Below are 17,747 nucleotides of genomic sequence, written 5' to 3'. Positions count from 1 at the left end.
TTTTACAACCCCTTAAAAATGTAAGCAAATCTGAATTTCACAACATGGATATATCGAAAAACATAAAATTCGCGGATATCTGCTCAATGCTCGATAAAGTGAAAAATGCTAAAAATCAAGCTTCAAAAGAAAAGATACTGCGTCGCTATTATGAGTCATTTCAAAAGTTTCGACAAATATTTCGCAAAGAACAAGGAGTTCCGCCTGAGTGTCCCGAGGTAAGAGCTAATTGTCCATTGTGCTTTTTAAGCAAAATCTGAAACATTTAATCTGCAGGACGGTAGCTCCAGTTTTTTCAGCGTGCTAAGATGCCTGATACCACGGGACGACATGTCGCGAAAAGCTTATGGGTTGCAAATAACAACGCTCGGTAACGTGTACATCGATGTGTTGCAACTTCCAAAGGATTGTACGTATTTCAATGAAATACTTTAGTTGAAATTGAAAATTAAAATAAGTCATTAATCCAAATAGCCAACGATGTGCAGCGCTTACAAGCGCGCACCTATAATGGACCTCAAGGAGACTATGCCGATATCGTCTATGCAGTGCTGATGCCTCGTTGTAGACATGAACCTAGTGAACTATCCCTATATGAAGTGCATCAAATGTTGGACACTATTGCAGAGGACGATCGACAAGGTTAGATTGAATTTGCTTAGTTTAAATAACGATAATTTTGTCGATATAATTTTCATCCTTGTTTTCATTGTTTGGAATGTAATTAATTCAAGTTCTTTTTAGACACAAAAAAGGTGCTAACTCGCTTGGCTGAAATAGCTTCAGCTCAAGAGCAAATGTGGTTTATACGGCTTTTGTTAAAGAACATGCATCTCGGCATCGGAGAGCAACGTATTTTCGGGCTCATGCATCCGCAAGCCAGAGATTTGAATAGACGTTGCTCAAATTTGAAGCGGGTTTGTTGTTTGCTTGCAGACAATAAAATAAGCACCGAATATATGTCAGCGCAAGAGGCTCCAGGCGAGCAGAACCGGAACGTCGGTACTTTTAATCTGAACAAAATTGTACAACCTTTTCAGCACATACAAGCAATGCTGTGTGAAATGTTTCGAGGCAGTATTGAACAATTAATGGCTGAGGACGTACTTTATTTAGAAACAAAAATGGATGGCGAACGTTTTCAGTTGCACTATGCTAACGAACGGTTCAAATATATATCGCGCAATGGAATTGATTACACCCATAGCTTCGGCGAAAATTATAAGAGCGGACCACTGACTCCTTTACTTGAATCGCTCTTACCGGGAGACTTACAATCCATAATACTCGACGGCGAAATGATGGTTTATGATACGCAGCAAAAATGTTATCGCGACAAAGGGGAAAATACAGATGTGAAGCATTTGGGCAATAGAAAGAATTGGCGACCTTGCTTTGTGGTCTACGATGTGTTATATTTTAATGGCAATAGTTTTCTGGAGATACCATACGCGCAGCGTTGTCAAAAGGTTGTCGAGCTTATTCGGGGAGAAGAGCCTGGTATATTGCAAATAATGCGACCAATTAAGATAACCGAAGTAGAGCAATTCCAGCAGCTCTTCCAGAAAGCTCTGGATTCAAAACAGGAGGGAATAGTGTTGAAGAAACAAAATTCCACCTATAGACCGGGTACGCGGGTTGGAGGTGGGTGGTACAAAATAAAGGCAGATGTGCGTTTGTAACATATGGGTTTATTTTATTGCTTCGTATTCTTGACAATTATTTTCAATTTTTCACAGTACATTGCGGGTCTGACAACCGAATTCGATTTACTCATTATTGGTGGTTTCTACAATCGAACGCGTACATTTATCCAATCATTTTTGCTAGGCGTTCTCAAGTACACTTCAGATACCCAATATGCCGTATACAGTGTTGGTAAAGTTGATAACAGAACGCGTCAGAGTAAACGACTAAATGATGCACTAAAACAACATTGGCAAGATAGCAAAATGGAACCGCCTCCCGATTGGTATCATTATAAAGCCACGAGCCCAGAAGGCAGACCTGATGTGTGGATTCAACCAAGCAAATCGGTAATATTGCAAATTAGAGCAACCGACTTGTCCCCTTCCTCAGCCTTTGCACTAGCTAAGTCTTTGCATTTTCCACGCATAGAAATGTGGCGCAATGACAAACTGTGGAAGGAGTGTCTTTCAATTCACGATTATATGGAAATGATTCAGGTTGAAATATTTTATTAAGATTTCTACTTAAATGCTTATTATATGCATTTCCAGGGAGAAAGGGGTATAAAAAAAATACACAAGCGAGAAGTTGAACTGGGAGATTTAACGGGACCCCAAAAGAAACGCAAGTTAACGTTGGCAGAGCGCCGTAAATTGGGCATATTATCCTATGAAAAGCGCTTCAATCCAGATGAGGTAGGTAGTGCGCAGGAAATATTGCATTAATCTTTAAATTGTACTTACCGCAGATAGAGCAATGTTCAAATCTGTTTGAAGGATTCTCATTTTGCATACTGAGCGCAAGTTTGAAAAACGGCTACACGCCAGAGGATCTAAAAGCTATTGTAGTCAGCAATGGCGGTGAAGTAGTGGAGAATCCTATACAGGACCCTAAATGCATATCAGTAGCGGGTGATAAAACATTTCGAGTCGAAACTTTATGTAAGTCGCGTCGTTATAATATTGCAAAATTGAAATGGTTAGTGGATACTTGTAAGAGACAGGAATTGCAATTAACTCCAACCGATATGGTTTGCATAACACATGAGTTGGAAGCTGAATTTTCACAAATATTTGATAAATATGGCGATCCATTTACGGAATGTACAGATGTTGAACAGTTGATGAAAGTGCTAGATGGCATACAAGATGAAGATGTAAGTTAGTTGATTTGGTAGTTTTGTATATATGTATCTTCAGATTTATTTTGATAACATAATTTGTTTTTAGCTTGTAACTATGGATTCTTCAAAATCAAAGATTGCTGAACTTGAAACGATTTTGTACGACGACACTACGGCCTTCTTTAGCAATTGTTTTGGTACCTTTTATAGTATAGATCAGAATACACAATTGGCAAAATTAATTTACCAGTATTTGGGTGGCCAGTGTTTTGACGATTTAAATGACGATAACATTCAAACTATTAAATATGTTTTCATCAACTCTAATTTGATTGATAAAACTAAATTGAAGGCGTGGATTTTAAAGCGTTTCAAGAAGCGCTTAGGAAATTTGCATGTTGTAAACATTGCTTGGATACTACATTCACATCGCGCTAAGAGGAAACTAGATGTATACGAATATATGTGGAAGGAATTTTAGTAATACATATGTATGTAATTGTGATTAAATTTTTATTTTTTCGTATATATTTTTGTAAATTGTATGTTTTCTATTGTAATTTGTTTTGTTTATGTAATATACTATGTAGGTAACGTAAAAGAGTTTGTTAATTTGGATCAATTCATGACCTGCAAAAGCGTGTTTTTTGCTTTTTTGTTTGTTTTTCAATAGTAAATTTACGTATGTGCACATATACATAATATGTAGGTCCCTTGAGCTCCTCTTTAAAGAAATATTTCATAGCGTTCCCAAACTGTAATTCAACGATATTTGAAGTCCACTTCGATTAAGTGTAACACCTGCATCAACCTAGATACTTCATCAAGACTTCGTTCTGCTTTAAGTTTAGAACACTTGGCAGTTTCAGAAGTGGCATAGACGGAGAGTGCGTGGCCTCTGGTCACGGCTTCCCTAAATATGTGTGCCTTCTTTTAACAGCCGCGTCGCATTCTGGAAGAAGGTCCTTTGAGTATTTGTAAAAAGATAAAGTACTCTTGCATTTCCAGGTAAAGGGAGAAAATATATTCCATTTTCAATTCCTTTCAGGGGAATTGAGAAAAAATTACATTACTTGCACGTGATTAATTCCAATTACAATATGAAATTCCTTGTAATGGGTTAAAAAAATTAAATTTTAAATTAAATACTTGAAAAAGTAATCAATTCCTTTGCTATAGACTGTGTACGGAGGAATGTAATTTTGGTCTTGTTCGAGTTGCATTTACCCAGCTCTAAATCAAAGACGAAAACCTTATAGCAGTATGCATTCAAGCCTTTCACATGATCGTAGCCGAAGTTTATTGCCAGAGCAGATAAAATATTCGATATTTTTCACCACAAAAATAGAGAGAGAGAGTTCTTCGTTAATCCTTCTGTCAACAACCCTAAGTGTCCATTAGACAGCAAACCCTCGTAAAAGCCTTTACCTTCCTTAGCTCTTAGTTTACGAAAAAGTGAGAAAAGCATATGCGCCTTCAGTTTTAACGTGGGCAAGCTTTGGTGATCCGTTAGATCCATGTCCGATGAAGCGCGACGAAAAATTAAAAAAAAAAAAAACAAACATGTCGGATAGCCAGGCAGCGTTAAGAGCACTTGACTTGCAAGTCGGGCCATGAGCGTTTCGAAAGAAACGAAAGGACTGTCACTAACGAAATGGCGGTGGCCAACGCAGCCTAATCAGTACTCAGCCTTTTTGGGGTCCATCTAGAGCAGTGATGCTCAGAGTGAGCTTTTACTCGGTGCGCGTCTATATAAAATCTACAGAGTTTTGAAGAGTTCCGCGCGCGGGCTAGAGGATGTGTGGCAAAGCTTCTAAGGAGATGTGAGGGCTCAAAAGTTGCAACCCAGTGGCACACGACAACCCCTCTTGCGGAATCTCTGAGTGACTGCTAAAACTTAGCAGAGGGCTTAAAAACTCTCACCAGGTACCTGACAGGACATTGCAGACTGAGGTACCACCTACACACATTGGGACTCTTGAGAAGACGAACTGCAGTTGTTGTGATTATCGCGATTCAACATTGTTCTGGAAAAATCGCTGGTATAAATAGTAATTAAAAAATCGCCTGCTACAAAATAGACGTCAAGCCAAATTTTGCAGACGATTATCGCCTGTAAAAAAATCGCCTCATGTAAAGGCAGCTTAAGGGTTAGCACAATAGATCTAGTTAGGTCGCAGCGGTGTATGCCCTTATCATCATAATAATAATGCCTATTACGGTATCCGACGGATGCCATTCGTACGAATCTAATGCTTCGCTCTCGTTTGTTATGACAGTGCGAATCGGACTAGATCCGTGCGGATGGCATCCGTCGTATACCGTAATAGGCATGAATGTTTAAGAAGATCGCTGTAAAGTTCATCGTCCCATTGTCTGCGGCATTCGCCATCGTCAACGCGCAAAGGCCCGTAAATCTTCCGCAGAATGTTTCTCTCGAACTCTTCAGCGGCCTGCTCTAAGAGCCTGATTATGTCAACTTAACTTAACGGAACTTGCGTTAAGTTTCGGCTGTTCAATTATAAGCAACATCCATTTATATTTAAGTGAGAGCCTGTAAGTTACGTCAAGTTGCCATAATCAGACCATAAGAATGTTGTCACTTTCCATACACAGCCATGATGAGTGACTTAAAGCGCAGTTACCCACGGACGTTAAAATGGGGAACGTGTCAGCTGACAGGATCTATCTTAGGGGAACTGCGTGCTAACAAATGCTCACCACCGCATGACCGTGACGTAGACGTTGCTTTTCTCTCTTTCTATGAACAGCAAACTTGATATGTGTCTACGTACTTCTACGCTACGCTACGTACACGTTCTTGGGTAACCACGCTCTTATTGCGTGAGGTATTTGTACGTCGGGAGAGGACTTAACTTCTCAATTGCCTACTCAGTCCAAAGTAGCCATATTTGGCAGGGTGTCCAGATTGTTTAAATAAAAAAGCGCAATTTCTTAAAAAAAAATCGTTTTTATGATGTACGGTGGCGAGAATATAAGTAGGGATGACAGATTTTAGCAAGTTTTGGATATTTTTCTTTGTTTAAAAAATTTTATTATTATTTTTTTTTAATGAAAATATAGCTTACTATCTAAAAAAACCCTGTAAATCAAAATTTCAAACTTTGTAGAACATTCGTAAAAATTCGACGAATTTATTTCCATATAAAAGTCAGTTTTGTTCATGCATTATCTGAAATTCGCAACACCCTCAACAAAAAAAAAATTATAAAAAATCCACGATGATTTTTAGCTATATTTACTTACAGAGTTGTATGCCATAATGCTTGCTAATGACCTACTCACAAAAGCCGCGACCATGTTGAGTGGAAGTTTACGGGTTGAAAAGTAGAATGAATAGTTAATAGAATGTTGAGTTTGATTTTATGCTTTAATGGCATTATTATGGTATTGGAAAAGAAAAAGAAAAACAATTCTAGCTTGTGACGGGTGGGACAATATTTTGTCAAGGGTGGTACAAGACCCATAGTTCGTGAGTAAAATGAACACTACTGGTTTGATATGAATATTTATTATACTTGAAAAAAAAACACATTTTGATGGTTAGGACATCCTATAAGCATTTCTTTGAACGCTGGCAACTTCTAACCATAAATGTCTCTTTGTAATACAGTAGCTGCTTTAGAGTTCATGAATTCTACTTTCTTTTTGGATAATTATATTTTGCATTATGACTTTCAATACACGAGAAATGCCTTGAAACCTTGATGAAAAATTAATACATACTTCAGAGTTAGTGGCACTTCGGCTGCGTTTATAACAATAATAATAAAAAAAATAGAGAAAATGGTAAAAAATAAATCGTTAAAAATCGATTTCTAAAGAATAGTCCTACCTGCTTTAATGTTGTCACAGATTTAAACGCAATCTATGTATTTTTTTTTAACTGCGTAGTGACCCTTAACTTACTCTAAATCTTGTTACTTGCTACCAGCCTTTGACAAGTTTTCTTATTTTATTCTATTAATTTAGACGTGTTTACAAATTTACATAACTTCAACGCCAAGTTCATGGGCTACATAAAATAAAAAGAATATGTTTGGCAAAAACAAACTTGGCGGTTTTTTGTAACCAGAATGAACCGAAATAAATTGAAATTGATTAGCATAAATTTTAAATGTAGGTACAACATACATATGTACGTGTAACAGACAAACCGGTTAACTTGAAAAAAAAAATCTTAGCTTGTGAGGCAGCATCTTGAAATGCAAATGGTTCAATGTTCTTCAATTTGTCTACAAATAAATATGGAAGAAAATACAAGCGTAACAGACTTTAGCTTTTTGTTTTATTTTTAATTTAGGTTTCCATTCTTTCTAATTATCGTATCGATGATTAGTGTTAAATACTTATTTGGTAAATATACATAACTAAGTGAAACTAAATTTTGGGCAATAACACGGTTCAACAAAATTTGGTCGTATTTTATCTCAAAAACGCCGACCTCATCTTATAGTGTTTTTTTGATGCTGATTTGAAGTGTATTTTTGGCATATGTTTGTTTGTTGCTAGTGACCAACAAAAACACAGCTCCAAAATATCACGAAAAACCCTTATTCGTATTGTCTTTGAAGTCAGATTTTTTTAATGAAGGCCTTTCGGTCCTTGATCTTAGCCTGTTTAAAATGTAGCGCTCTCTAGCCTCGTCTCCAATCATGTTATTACATGCATCGGTGACTATTTTCACACATCTCTCTACAGCTTGAGTATGATTAGGCAGCTTCCGGACTTCAGGTTTCAGCGGATCTTCCATTTCTAGGTACTTCTTTAAATCTTCCGAAGGAACGTCGTTAAGTTGAGGTGGCGCAGTTATTTTACATGCTGACCAGTCTATCAGATCAGTGTAATCAACTGCTTCGAAATTAATTACATATATTCTAAGGTGGCTTACAAAATCTCTAAAATCGTACTGATTTCATCTTTGATCTGACAAGTTTCTTCAGATGCAAAGGTTTCTCAGTCTCGAGCTCTCTTGCTACCTGGAGCCGCCCGAAGGCCGCTGTCCTGATATCAATCCGATCCGATCTATAACCATAGCCAGCACAAAACTTTCAGGATGGCAGAAAAAAAAGAATTGTGACGTAGGACCTTCTGAACCAGTTCTTTGCCTTTTTAGCCGTATATCTAGTTTGACTACTTGAACATTCGCCAAATATGAATTACTAAAATTTCTGCAACTAGGGCACTTCACATTTAAAAAAAGTGTATTTATGGGGTACCCCATTATACATGATAGAAACCTTACTGATAGCTTTACTGACTGCAGATGGGCAAAACTCATGCTGCTCTCAATCACAGAGGGCTTTTTAGGTATTTGATTTTATTGAGACGATGAACTGTACAAAAATTGTGGGATTACTGACTGGTCACCTCTTGTGGCACAAACATCTTTTTGACTATTCACTTTGTTTTGACCAACTTTGAAACCTGAAAAGACCCTGCAGGGAAAGCTACTAGTTGTGAACTAGAATTCTACCGGTTTGCGTTTCAGCCGAACTAGTTCACGTTCTATCCTTTTTCAATGTTAGCGACTGGTATTTTTAACATTGCGATGTCCTACGAGATGTCAATTGTCAGGCTATGCATCAGCATCTACTAGTATAAATACTAGTAGCATCATACCAGTTGATGAGATAGTCTGCCAATTCATGCCCCGTGAAAAGAAAAAGTGTGCCTTTTTGCTCGCGACGCTCCAGCTGTCACAATGGCCGACAGAGAAGAGCACTCGCGTGGTAAGCCTGAGGTCCCAGGTTCAAATCCTGGCGCAGGTAAAATTTTTTTATTTTCTATTTTTTATTTTATTTTTATTTTTTATAAATTTATTTTTTTGTTTATGCTGTTTATTGTAATTTTTTAATTTAATAAAAAAATATTTTTGTTTAATTTCTTTGTTTTTATATTTCTTCCTAAATGTTTTTTTGCAACGCAATTAGATTTTCAAATTTGTTATTTATTTATAAATTGAATAAATTATTTTTACTTACTTTTATTTAACTTTAAAAATCTTAACCACCTCCAAGCGGCCTCGAACCTGCGATTTCAGAACCAGAACCAGTAGTCTTCACGTGACGCCACAGCCGACATTTGTAAGAAGAGCAATTAATTGCGTTTTATTTTTGGCTTTGGCAATTCAAAGGCAGATGTCGCTAATCGCCTAAGTTCTTCGAAATTGTCGAACTGGAAGGCACATACTAGTTAATGAACTAGTATTTTTTCTAACTGGTTTGGCTTTTCACTGCAGGGGATATAGGCTTCTAACAAACCTGCATAAAAGGGAAATTAAGGATTATCAGAGGCATCCTCACGGGGCACTGCAGGATAAAAGGGTATCTGCTAAAGTTAGGCAACTGGTCAAATGATCTCTGTTGATTTTTTCGAGTCAGAAAAAGATTCACCGTTACACCAGCTTCTTAAATGTGTGAGGCCCTCTCGAGGCGACTCATTATAGCCAACAGATCAGCACACACACTTCCTATCTTCAAAAGCTATTTAATCATCTTTAACCTGTCTATATGAATTTCAATTTACCTAATGAATTGGCTTTAATCATCTTTAAGGAAATATTGAGTCCAAAAAATGCAATTGGAAATCACTTCAAAGAACGCAACTAATTCAATTCAAACATTCACAGCCGGTTTCGATGTCGATCAAAATCAAGTACAAACATATGAACATATACATACATACATATGCATATGTCGGTATGTAAATCAGCAACATAAATGTTGAAATATCTTGTCAGTTTCAAAAACGTCGAGCACTATCGTCGCAACAAGATTTACATATAAATTTTTTATCTGTCCAAGCAAGTGATTGTCGCTCATCGAGTAGACAAAGCATCAGCCGCTGCCGCCATCCGCTCGTTTCTCACTTTGGTCGCGTGCAAAAGGCGCTTCATAGCCATTATTAATCTAGATGGGATGTTAACTGGTGATTGGAGTGACCATAAGTGGCTTTGAGGAAAAAAATATATGTACATATGTAACTTAAGCAAATATGTAGTGAAATACAAATAAGTACTTAAGTATGGACTTACAAACATATGTACATACGAGGGCGGTCCCAGAAGTACTCGGCCTAACAAAAAAAAAAAGGAAAAAAAACAATAAAAAATTTCGAAAATAGCTAACTAACTAACTAACTTTTCCTAATGACTTTTTGTAGTTTCGATATCTTCTTTATGGTAAGAAGCGTTAAGCTCTTCAGAAAAGCTATTAGCCGCAGACTCTACCTCAACGTTGTTGCCAAATCTTTTAACGCCGACCCATTTTTTTAGATTTGGTAAAGGGAAATAATCGGAGCGAGCTGCATACATCTGGCGAATAGGGTGCGTGAGGATATAATTTGAACTACTGCAAAACCTTTCAGACATTCGATGGAAACATCCATACGACGCTGTTTGTGCTCTAAGGTGAGCAACCGGTGCACCCATTTTGCGCACAGCTTTCTCATGTCCAAATTTCGGTTGATATGCGATGCACAGAACTTTTGGACATGCCTGCCATGTCTGCTATCTCGCGTGCTTACAGTCGCCGGTTATACTACGATTTTTTTTTAGAGTTTTTTCACATTTTTTTCGCGTAGTGACCCCACATGGTCGGTCTCTGCGGTGTTCATCTTGGCGGCTTTTACGAACTCGTTTAAACTCAGGAGCCCTATATTTTTAGCCACTGTAAACGAAGTAGCAGATCCCCAGGGTGGAATACAACAATTCGGCTTTCATATCGGTTGGCAGAGAATGTACCTTGTTTGCCTTACAAGAGTGTAAAATTTTAAGAAACGAACACAACGACATTTTTTGGTAGAAACGAAAACACCATGAGAAAAAACTATACAGCCAAAACGAGTCATGGTTTGGTGTGGTTTCTGCTCTGGCGGAGTCATCATTTCTTCGAAAATGATTCCGGCAACGCTGTTATGGTCGACGGCTAACGTTATCGTAACAAGAAAACAAATTTTTTTATGGCCTGAATTTGATGACAGGGGCTTGGGCAATCACATGTTGCTTCAACAAGACTGTGCTACTTGCCACACATGTCTAATCTTTTGTACTTACTTTAGCAATCATTACTGCCTATTTTAGTAGACAAGAGCCACTTAACAGTAGTAACAGTTTTTGTTTTTTGAATTTTGAATTGTGTCGTTATTGCACAGGACCATCGATATATATGAAGGTTTATTTTATTTTTCATTACAAATGAGTTTATATATGCATTCTCTGTTGCACTTAACATTTTTGTTATGAACCTTTAATAAATACTTTAAAGAGGTATGATTTTTATAATTTAAAGAAACAGCTTTAGAAGAACTTTTACAAAAGGCCTTCTGAAATACGTCCTACCAAAGCCCTTCTATGTGCAGCGTAAGCAGAATGCCTTCAATTTGTGCCAGGTTCGGTACTTTTGTGACCACCCTCGTATGTATGTAAGTATTACCGATAGAATACGAGTGCGTTTCGTTGGCTTGGATGCGGCTTATGTAGTTGGCAGTAGAAGTTCTGGGCGTGCTCCGAGGGCTTATAAAAGCTTCTGTTTATGTCAACAACTAGTTTCGTTTCATTCGACGGGAGAAATAGTGTGGTTCGTTACAGTGCGCCAAAGAGCCTTTGAGCCTCAAATAAATTAGCAGTGAAGTGTTTATTCTAAACTAACATAGAAAATGTATAAATTGGTTTTCGTGGCCATTGTGGCTTTGGCAGCATTGCAGATTCAGCAGAATGAGGCGTTTATAATTGTGTCCAAAAGTACGAAAAAATATTAACAAATATACATAAATATTGTTTTTGTTTAGTGATAAAAGGCATAGTGCATTGATTTTTGTAGCAAACTCGTTAACAAATTTACATTCATACACTTATTGTCAAAATAATAGGATCGAAATTCAAAATGTTATTGTTTGCTACTTATGATTATTTACATATTTATTTTTAATAATTTCCAATTAAAATATAGTTGGATGCACAACACAAACCACATGAATAAAAGTTACAAAGCTCACACAAAGTTCATTAAAATAAAAAAATAAAAAATTCATCAAAATTTCAAACTTTTTATTCGAGTATGCAGTTTTATAGCCTACGCGAATTTAGTATGTATAATAAAGTGCAAGTTCCAAGTCGCTAATAAATAATCTTTTTTTGCAGCCTGTGTTGCGTATTTTTTCCATTTTCGTACAAGTTTGATATTTTGATGAACATTTTTTGAAATTTGATTTATTTTTTTTGAACTTTGTGTAAGCTTTGAAACTTTTCCTCGTAGTTTCTTTTATAAATCAAACTATATTATAGATGAAAATTATTAAAATTAATTAAATAAACATAAGTGGCACAATCAGGGTTGCCACTGAGGAAAACAAATAATTACCATCCACTTGAAAAAAATCTACCAAATCTGGAAAATATCTATCTAAGGCAACAAGGAAACTTCATCATTTGAAATAACTTCAACTGGAGTTATTAAAGATAAATACAGTGAATAAAAAACCGCTTGGTATATTTTTTTTAATATTCAATTTTTTTAAGCAAACAGTTTTGGTACTTTTTTATAACAATATTGTTTGCGCTTTAACCCAACACTTAAAAATCAAGGATGCAAGCTAAATACAACATTTAGAAAAATTCGAAAAATTGTCAAGGATTCAAGCTAAATCTAACATTTAGAAAAAATTCAAATATTTTCGCCTAAATTTCGACCTTTTTACGCTGAATTTTTTGAACAATTTAAGGTATCTTTTAGCCCATAATATTTGAGCATAACCAACGAGGTGCAGCTATAAATTCCCGTTGGTATTTTTTAATTTTCTTGCCGCCAGTATTATGTGTTTTCTTTTCATTTAACAATTACCATTGATAGAACATGGCGTTGATTTAGTTTTTTTTTGCGAACAATCAAAATGCGTATTTACATACCTGTCCATTTGTTTCTTTTTATTTAAATATTAATTTAAAATATTTAGGCAATCAAATGCTCCTCGGAGTTCCAGTAAAAGAGTTTTGAATGAAGCATGATATGTTCGCCTTTTATCGATATACATTTATACGTATGTTTATGAGAAGTGTGCATTAAAGCGTTCGAAAATGTATGTAATAAAGTAGACTGCACTTTTAGAAATAACTTTGTAATAAAAAGATAACTACGGAAAATAAAACGCGAATGAAAAGTTTTATTTGTTTTTCAAACAAAATAATTCCACAAAAATCTACCAAAATGAGAAAAAATTTACCTTTTTACCAACCCAAATTTTGTCTACCAATTTTGGTAACAATTTACCAAAGGGGCCTTACCAAAGGGGTTTTTGACCTTATTATTTTGACCATAAGTGCAATACTAAAAAATTAATTTAAATAAAAATTAACTTAAAGTAAAGTCAAATTCAAGTCGATTGAGCTAACAAAAACTCAGACTTTTGTTGTTGCCTTAAAATTCAAATTCAATTTTTTTAAATTCAGATGGGAAGTGCAAACTGCTTGAATTTAATTACATTTAACAGAAAATTAATATTGGCAAAATCATATAACAAATGGATTTTCTTACAAAAAGAGGAAACGAAATACAAATATTGAGATATATATATTTATTAGAAAAAAAATCGTTTTAGATACGATACTAATGCTTATCGTGCCCTCTATGCCAGAAGCATGAATAACTAATTGGGTTGACTTGATTAACCTTTGGATGTTCTATGTTATACCACAACTCATTGTAATGTACACGGAAATAACATATTTTACAATGTCAGTTACATGGAATGTGGAGATAAGTCTCATAAAAAAAACTTGGAAACTTGATTTCCCAACATTTTTACACATTCATGTTTCTGGCCAAAGGGGGGCGGTATGATAAAATCGTGCGCTTGCTGAACGAGCCGTCTATTCCAATATTCAATGTTTCGATAATTCATCCCTTCCCCCTTTCTAAAATAAAGTGCGTACGCTTGTAATACTTCTCGACTTCCATACATCCAGATGTTACAAGCATACATATGTATATACTAGGCATTTATATATAGTATGTGTATGCACTTAGATATCTGTACATATTTATACCATTATCAACTCAAATCTAACATCTTATGCCCATGACTTTATATGCCCTCCGTTTTTCTTTATAGGTATTGGTGCCGCTCCTCCCAGCACTTCAAGCACTGCCGCTGCACCCGCTATCGATCCGAATGCACTCATTCAAGGTCTAACGAATGCTGTGACAGCAAAAATTCAAACAGTTAACCAACTTGTTGGCGGTTTGGTTCAAGCGAAAGTAAACTTGAAGCAGAGCTTACTCAAAAATGTCCTGAGCACTGTAAATAGTGTCAGCGCTGCTATTCCCAAGCCGACTTACATTACGAAAACCATTCGTATACCGATTTGGGTGAAAGGCGTTGCAGTACCTGCTGCTCCAGCTGCGACAACAACTATATCCTCAGCTGCACCGGAACCGGAAGCCGCAACGACGACTGCTCAATCGGCCGGCTATGCCTACAGACACAGACACCGATACTAAAGATAAATTATGTGTTATGCGTAGAAAAGATTAAGTTTTAGAAAGCCATAGAAAAAAATCGAATGGATATACGATTATATTTGTGTAAATAAGTATTTAACGATCATTTCTTCATATGTCATATGTATGTATGTATTGCTTACAATACTGAAAATAAATAATTACTTATTTAGTTAAATCGAAGGGTTCGTTGTTAAAAATTTATTGGTGTGGTTAATTTTGCAATATAAATATATATTTAGTCAAAATGATGTAAGTATTGAAAAAAGACCAGATGTACTGCTGGAAGAATTTTTGTGATAGCAAAGAGGAGCAGCCGGAGGGTAATCGCTTGAGAAAGTGCTGGCTGAATGACGAGTGGAGGCTAACTCTAGAGAAAATGCTGAATGTTCTACTGAGTGCACATTTCCCGGAATACATTGGGAATCCTGGTTCCCCTATAATTACTTCTGGCTGTCCACTGGTCCTTTCAACCGTACGCGTCTCCAGGTATGCAGGTATGGACGGTATACAATATTAGCCTTGCGTGAGACTAAAATTCATACCCAAGGGAGAAACCAAAGCGATAGTAGTGTTTATACCGAATAGAGGAACAACACTTTTAAAGCAAACGACTTTGGACTAATAATCCTTATTTCTTTCTTCATCAAGGTACTAGATAGACAGAAAATGTATATGCATTAACTAGAAAGTCTTTCGACACACGTCAAACACCTCTTCTACCACTGAGTTTTCCAGAACGAACCGTTTCTAGTTAGCGCGTCAGATATTCCGTTGCTATTAATGTTGCTGTGCCTCGAAACCCAGATTAGTGCAACAACATGCCTATCGCCTAAAGCCATAACCTACTCTATGCACTGCTTTATTATGTTGGAGGTGATACTCGTGCGACATGGCTAACCGGAAAAATAGCAAAGCGGGCCCTGCTTTCTCCGAGGGTGAACTAATTTTGCACGCTTCTTTGATAACAATGGCGTTCAGTAAAAGTGTCCTTCCACTCCTCCCTTGATTGGCAATTGACCGATGATATTTCTTGCTTACGTTGGACATGATCTGATCGACCCCGTAATCGCAATGCGAACTGACCTTTGTACCCTGCCTAACATTGTGTGTATGTACTTAGTTCGTCCCTATGGCTTTCCATCAAACTAGTGAACCGTATGCAATAATTAGGAGAATCACAGCCTTATACATCTATAGCATAAGATCAGGGTGCAGACCACACTTCTTGCCTATAATTTTCTCGCAGGAATACAGGACAGAAAATTGCAAAGAAAGGGTATAGGATATAAGCCATCGATTTTTATTTTTTGGTTTGTTCATGACCCAAATACAACGTGTTTTTACAGTGCAAAGTTTGTTTAAGGAGTTAGGTTTTGCGGGCAGCTCTGAAAAGAGTTTACTTGCAGGCCAAACAGGCCCGCAGGGTTTCCCCTACAACTCTTTATACCATCCTTATTCCCTAGCAGACCCTTCAAAGGAGTTTTCCCTAAGCTGTTGAAGAAGTTGTCCCCCAGATATTTGAGTAATTTTCTTTGGAGTGCTGGGCACTCGCAAATGAAGTGTTGAAGGGATTAGATATCTTCTTCATTCTTGCAGCTTCTGCAGGAATCGTTATACGCGGCTCCGAACCCGGCGGCTATTTATGTGGCCAGTGGTCCAGTGTCGCCTTAACAAACTCCGTGTACTTCGTTCATTGAGCCGTGGTCAGAGTGAGCACGATACCGAGCAGGTGTGCAGATTATTCCACCTGTGGTTGGTATCTGTTTTTTAAATTGTTAATAGAAAAAATACCCAGGCTATTTTTGCTCCTCCTACACTGGCATGTATATCAATCAATTCGATATTATTGTTCCCAATATGAAATTTTTTTGTCTTAGCCAACATATATAGGCATGTTTTCCGGTAACTTTGTTTATACTGTTTCGGGGTTTGTTTATACTGAGTTCGTGAATACATCATATACTGAGAAGTACGTATCGTCGCTTAAAGTACAAAACCGCGTATCGTCATTCTGCAAAACCGCGTAACTGACATTTGCTCCCAAAAATTTGTTTGCTCACACAAGCTCTTGGCATCTTTATCCATTCGTCCCGAAATATACTAGCCAGGAATGCGATTGCTTTATAAAAAAGAGAACCGTTTTGAAATATGAGTGTTTTTATTCTCTAGAAAATAATTTACATAATTCACATACGCGGTTTTGCATTATCTTGATACGCGGTTTTGTACTTTAAACGGCGATATTCTCTTTCATTAAATTTACTTTTATCCTACAAAATGTACATATGTATATTAGACTGTCCCAAAAAACCGAAGTTGTTTTTTCCTAATTTGAGTGGTTTTGTCTTAAAAACTATCCAAAGAAAGTTTTATGCAATTCGGACCACGGCAACCCGTGCCGACTTGCAGTCAAAGTTTCAGCTCTCAATCCTGCCGTCCTATTAAAAACTTAAAGATGCAGATTTACTAGAAATGCGTTCATTATGGGAAACATATCGAGTTTTTCGCATTTCCAAAGTTTTCATGGACGATTAATTCAAGTTATTAACTAAAACTTCAACTAAAAGTCGGCACGTTTTATCGTTATCCTACGGCCATAAAACTTCATATATATGTTATTTAGGCTAAAAAGCAAAAATATGGAAGATATGCATATAAAAATTTGCAAACAAATTTGTTTCCATATATATATTCTTGGGACTAATTATTGAGTCTAATGTATATATTACAGCTTCTAAAGCCACTAGCGTTAGCCTCCACGGTTAAATATCAATAAAGTACTAATTTAAGGAAACTGTATGCTTAGTCTTGTTCCTAGCTGGTTAGAATAAAGGCGCGCCATTGTTTTGACGGCGAAAAAGGACGCATTGACGAAAAAAGACGCGTAAAAAAATGTCGGCGAATAAAGACGCCTAAACATAGATTTATAACTAGCCAAGGATTGTCACCTCAGCATTATTCCCCAAAACTCTTTGGGGAATGTACATACAATTACACTCTCAAACATAGTTGACTCCGAAAAAAAAGTTTACGCGCAAGGCGAATTTATACAAGGTGGTGTTAATGGCGAATTTAGATTTACGCCGCGGTACCTCCTAATGTCGAAATGATGTGTTTTTGTTGTAAACAAGGGGAATTCATATAGGTTAACGCGTCATTCTTCGCCGTCGACTAGGTTAAGACGCCTTTCTTCGCCGTCGAAGTTTTTTTATGGGGTTTTTTTTCGCGGTCAACTTTTGAGCTCGCGCCTTTATTCGTGTCTAGTGACAATATCATCCATACTCAACACGCGTATCTCAACTCACTCGACTTATTTCACTCAGCCAGCTTCCGCATATCCATATAAAAGTGTCTCCACGCAATACAGACACCTTATTCAGCACAATAACCGTAGCGCACAGTATCTTTTTTTT

The 17,747-nt window shown here is 36.7% G+C and overlaps 2 protein-coding genes across 3 annotated transcripts in view; both read left to right on the top strand.

Annotated features, from left to right (window-relative positions):
• Positions 1–34, top strand: part of LOC118753179 — a 38,303-nt gene extending 38,269 nt beyond the window's left edge. The window contains exon 5 of the mRNA XM_036488051.1: positions 26–34. Coding sequence (XP_036343944.1) covers positions 26–34 — 9 coding nt within the window. The remainder of the gene's footprint in view (positions 1–25) is intronic.
• LOC118733571 (DNA ligase 4) lies at positions 1–14,464 on the top strand. Of its 2 annotated transcripts, XM_036463014.1 has the most exons (9): positions 1–218; positions 277–409; positions 475–642; positions 745–1,670; positions 1,740–2,186; positions 2,241–2,384; positions 2,438–2,845; positions 2,919–3,303; positions 13,943–14,464. In XM_036463014.1, exons 1-8 carry the CDS (start codon positions 45–47, stop codon positions 3,291–3,293), a joined length of 2,775 nt encoding a protein of 924 aa, XP_036318907.1. In that variant the 5' UTR covers positions 1–44; the 3' UTR covers positions 3,294–3,303; positions 13,943–14,464. The 2 variants fall into 2 exon arrangements, with proteins under 2 accessions (XP_036318907.1, XP_036318906.1); XM_036463013.1 differs by lacking the exon at positions 13,943–14,464 and having other exon boundaries at positions 2,919–3,413.
• The last annotated feature ends 3,283 nt before the right edge of the window (positions 14,465–17,747 follow it).

Source organism: Rhagoletis pomonella, unplaced genomic scaffold (genome assembly GCF_013731165.1).
Source record: "Rhagoletis pomonella isolate Grant_MI unplaced genomic scaffold, Rhpom_1.0 Rhpom_scaffold_00002, whole genome shotgun sequence".
In the NCBI taxonomy this organism is placed as follows: domain Eukaryota; kingdom Metazoa; phylum Arthropoda; class Insecta; order Diptera; family Tephritidae; genus Rhagoletis; species Rhagoletis pomonella.
This window is presented reverse-complemented; position numbering and strand designations above follow the sequence as displayed.

Bases quoted from the DNA above. Each gene is read 5' to 3' on its own strand.
- LOC118733571 (XM_036463014.1), top strand. From the start codon at position 45: ATGGATATATCGAAAAACATAAAATTCGCGGATATCTGCTCAATGCTC. The intron at 219-276 runs GTAAGAGCTAAT...TTTAATCTGCAG, and splicing joins TTCCGCCTGAGTGTCCCGAG to GACGGTAGCTCCAGTTTTTT. The intron at 2,385-2,437 runs GTAGGTAGTGCG...TACTTACCGCAG, and splicing joins AGCGCTTCAATCCAGATGAG to ATAGAGCAATGTTCAAATCT.